Here is a 4,639-nt window from a genome sequence, read left to right on the forward strand (position 1 = left end):
CTCTCTCTCTCTCTCTCTCTCTCTCTCTCTCTCTCTCTCTCTCTCTCTCTCTCTCTCTCTCAGTCTACCTCCCCCTCTTCCTCCCCTACACAAACCCGTACGCACAGATACATGTATACTCGCACGTACACATTCCAGCACATACTCAATTCCCTCCCGTTTGCGCTCACAAACCCACGTTTCCGGGGATGTTTCTTGATGAAGAGGCGAGTAGCAGCAATAGAGGGGGATGTTTTGGGGAGGCGAATAAGTTAGCAGGAAATCCCCTCCCTCCCTCCCCTGTTTCTCCCCCCTTTCTGCTGGTCCAGCTTAGTACCGGGGCAGGCTGTTGCTGCAAGGAATTTCCGGAAACGCGCAGCGCGGGCGTGTGCCGGCTGGGCTGCTGCATCGCAAACAATGGCGGCACACTTCCGGCTCCTCCAACGTCGTTGTAATCTTCCATGCCGGAAACGCCCCGCAAACGGAGTTAATAATTATTACGCGCGGGCCGTATGTATAACGCGTATTGTAGTCCTCCGAGCCTTGCGGATGGGGACTGTTTCCCCGGCAATATGCGGACCCGGACATGTGTTTGTTTGCGAATGTTTTGTCTATTTTTTCATCCTTTCCTGTGACGACATGCTCTCTCCATAGAGGTGCGAATTGGGGTTGGATTGAACCACATTGCGGTGGGTTAACGGAGTTCCTCAAACACCCAGAAGTCCGTTTAGTCCAGAGAACCAAATTTAAAACCGACGAAATTTTAGCTCTAGAGACCAAAACTTATTCGTGGCGATGAAATAATTTAGTCCAGGTGACCTAATTTGTTTGGTGCGATTGTATTTTATTAAAAATTGGGTTACTAAATTTTAGTCCGTTTTAGGAACTAAATTTTGTTTTTACTGTACAGTACGTGTGGCCGGCTAGACCCCTAAAAGCCCCAACACAACATTTCAAACGAATGAGGCACGATTCACATTAAAACGAATGTGACGTCACATTCGTTGAAGAACAGTGGAAGTGGTAGAACATTAGTGTTACTCTGATGAGAATCTTTAATTTGCCGAGGGTCATGGGTGGTTTTGAGCGTGCGGCGCTTGGAGCAGCAAAAGGGTCTTTCATTAGAGCGTCACATCGCAAAGACAATCACAGGTTTGTCAACATTTCATGGCATTTCCTTGTTCTCTCTGTGTTGCAGCTCCGCACGATCCGGAACGTCCGCTCATCCTCGCCGCGCTTCGGCGAGTCGCATCACCCTCACTACCCCCACCACTACCCCCACCACCCCCACCACCACCACAACCGCGCCACCCCGGCGAGCCGGCGGCGTCGCGACTCGCGCGCCGCCTACCGCCGGGCCAACTCGGAGGACGCGTGCTCGGACATCCTCGGCGAGGACGACGACGACGACCCCCTCGACTCCACCGTACTCGACGTCGGGGAGGTCGCGGCCGGCGCGGCCCCCGCCGACGTGGGACATGGCGAGCGACATCGCGGCTCTGTCCATTCTGCTTCTGGCGCCTCTGGGTCCGGTCAGTATCAGGCGGCTGTTGTCGGGAGCATCCGGGGTGTGCGGAACACAACATACCACCACCCCGCCTAGAAAAAAAAAATGGATGAAAAAGATGACAAAGTTATCTCTGAGCGCTTACGGCTGGGCAAGTTCGTTTCGGGGTTTATCCCTCTCCTCCCTACCCACCACCGCCCCACACACCACCCACCCCCGACCCGTGGCCCCCCCCTCCTCGCTGAGCCAAGTGTGTTCCTCTTAATGAATTCTTTAGCACCTGGACGTGTCCCTACTCTCTGGCCTCGAGCCCAGCCCCCCCCCCCCCAATCTCACCCTCTCCAGCTGAGCTGCTTTGGCTCCGAGCCGAAGTCCATATACCAGACTCCAGAGGGCGGTCCTGAGGGGAAATAAAAAATGATTTGGTCGGCCCTGGTCTGGGGTGGTGGTGGTGAGGGGAGTGGATTAGGCCGTAGAGGGGAGGGGGAGATCGGATCAGAGGAAACAAGGGCGGCGTCAGATACACCCACACACTGTGCTCGTGTGATGGATACATTTTTCAAAACACTTCCGTTGTTTTGATGTCGGGTCGTAACCTCAAGGCAACCACTCAGCGGAGTTAAACATGATGCGACCTTATGTCAGTATAAAATCAAGAGGGAAGTTTTCAATTTCACTCCCACTATCCACGAAAATCCTAGAGCCAATAAAATTTTGAGTGTGACTTTTCGTTGTTTCTTTTGTGAGTAATTTTTGATCCTGCGCCACAAACGGGCAAGGTCCTGGGCCTGGGTACAGGTTGGTACGTTGCGTACCTGGTGTGAAATTATTCCCTACAAGTTTTGACTTCATTTATTTGGAGCAGAGTTAGGATAGATTGTGCCTTGCGCTTCACGTCCAGAGCGCCCTACGAAGGGCGGGTAGGCCACCCGGAAGGCACGCCTGCGCGGCGGGACTGCATAGCGACCCCACTGCAGGCGATCTCGCCTGACCGTGCGCTTGAGCTACGCCGCGCCGTGCCCACCGAGAGCAAAGCGGCAGTGCACCCTATGGCCCATGCAACCTAAAAAGGAACAAACAAAACTAACTTTTTGTTCCTAGAACGGTGACAAATTTGAATATTGTATGGATGTGCTCAAAAATGTCACCTTTGCAGGGGCTAATTCGTCAAACATTACCCCTTTGTTGGTAAAACATTAATTATTTTTAGTAGCAAAAGTAATTTAGTCACCCAGTGAGTAAATAAATTTATCTCAACTCAGGCCATTGTTCCTACAAATGTGTTCGATGTTCGATTTCTCTGCACTTTTCAACAGCCGGGATTCTAAAAGTAATTTTCTTCAGATTCGACCAAAACAATGGGAGGAGTGGACATCAACCCTCTAACTTTACAAAAAACTTGTATTTTGCCAAAATACAAGTGTTTTTTTTTTTTTAATGAACAGTCATTAATCCTTTTGTTTAAGTTTGTTCTTAACTTCTTCACCCGCGTCTCCACAGGGCCCGCAGGCGGCAGTGGCGGCCGCGGTCACAAGGCACGAGCGGCGGACGCGGCGGACGCGGCTGGGGCCGCGGGCGGCGCACCGAGACACTCCAAGAGCAAGCCGCAGGGGGTGCCCGACCCCTACTACCCCATCTACCTCCCCATCGACCAGGCCTTCAAGGCCAAGTACGTGTTCCACCACAAGAGGGGCAAGAGCTTCCAGGAGCGGGTCTACGTGTTCCTCGAGCACCCCGGCGGATGGATCTGCTTCTTCTACCACTTCTCCGTGTGAGTACCCAAAACGACGTGCCCAGCCCTTCCTTCCGAGCAGCTGCTGCGGGCTGACTGCAGCTAACAGCTCGAGCATCGACACAGAAACAAATTAAACAACAAAACCAGAACACGCCAGTGCTTTTGATGTGGCGTTTCAATGTCGTGAAGAAATGGTTTGAACTATCGAGCGATCATGGTTACCCACCGTGCGAAATAAGAAATACAACTTTGCATCACCTCAAACTTTGGGCCGTAGGGAGGGATCATTCTTTTGCCCATGCAGAAAAAATGAATGAAAACTTTCACAAACACTGTGAAAAATATCGTCGTAAATTTCCAAATTTTTTGTAAACTACAAGTATAATTGGCTGATTGGCTGAGCGATTAGCGAAGCCTATTACTCCGTCTGGTCGGAAAAAACTTTGTCTGTCTGTCTGTGTGTCTGTCTGTCTGTGTGTCTGTCTGTCTGTGTATCTGTCCGCACGAAAACTCGAAAACAAAGTGCGCGAGCGACCTGGGATTTTCAGGGTCGTTTTGTGTCATAAAAAGACAGATCGAGTTCGAAGATGAGCATTCTAGCTCAAAAATTGGATTTTTAAAAAATCAAAAACAAAAGGTCCCAAAAATGACGTTTTTTAAAAATATTTTTTTATTGTTTCCTATGGGGTAACTCATCAAAGTAGCGCCCTTTGGGCGTCAAGCGTCAGCGCCAGACTCAGATGACGGGTGTCAACTCAGAGGTTGTATACATGAAGAGCGGATCGCGAGGGCGCCGGTCCCGCGCTGCGGTTCGCGGTGGCGCAGGCAGTCCCGCCCCTCCGAAGCGCCCCGGGATGCGAGGTCTGGCCACGCCACGCCACGCCACGCCACGCCGCGGCAGTCCGTGACACGGATGGATACAACCTCGGCTCCCGCCCGCCCCGCGCACCCACCTCCTCCTTAGATCGTTGTCAACAAGTTGGCAAACCCGCGCGCGCGCCAGTGTGGGGAAGGGGGGTGGGGGCATGGGGCAGTGGTGAGGGTGTTGATGGGGAGCTTGTAGGGGGGGGGGAGGGAGGCGGGATCACTTCGCTAGCGGCAGATACCGCAAGTGGATGCTTGGCGCCCCTAACCCCTCCTGTGCGGCTATGAGGCGGTTGGGGTGTTAGCAGTAGGAAGAGCACCGTGAAACCCAGTGGAATGCTCTGCGTAAAGCAATGCGCTTTCCACCTCAAGAAATGTGTTTGTAATGCGAGCAACTTAAGCTCGGAATCAAATTTGGTAGCAATGTGCGGGAGGCTTTGAAACGCTGCAAAGGAAGTCGTTGGAAAGGTGGAAAGGGTGCGCAATAGGGTTCGGAGAGAGAGAGAGAGAGGGAGGGGGTCACCCTCTCCAGCTGAGCTGCTTTGGCTCCGAGC

The 4,639-nt window shown here is 52.5% G+C and overlaps 1 protein-coding gene across 1 annotated transcript in view; it reads left to right on the forward strand.

The window, feature by feature from the left end:
• LOC113201867 (POU domain, class 3, transcription factor 3-like) overlaps window positions 1-4,639 on the forward strand; it is a 69,443-nt gene that overhangs the window by 22,212 nt on the left and 42,592 nt on the right. Inside the window, exons 4-5 of the mRNA XM_052271799.1 lie at window positions 1,178-1,511; window positions 2,987-3,257. Of these exons, the coding sequence (XP_052127759.1) occupies window positions 1,178-1,511; window positions 2,987-3,257 (605 nt within the window). The remainder of the gene's footprint in view (window positions 1-1,177; window positions 1,512-2,986; window positions 3,258-4,639) is intronic.

The sequence above is a fragment of the Frankliniella occidentalis genome, unplaced genomic scaffold (genome assembly GCF_000697945.3).
Source record: "Frankliniella occidentalis isolate FOCC.00 unplaced genomic scaffold, Focc_3.1 Scaffold174, whole genome shotgun sequence".
NCBI lineage: Eukaryota > Metazoa > Arthropoda > Insecta > Thysanoptera > Thripidae > Frankliniella > Frankliniella occidentalis.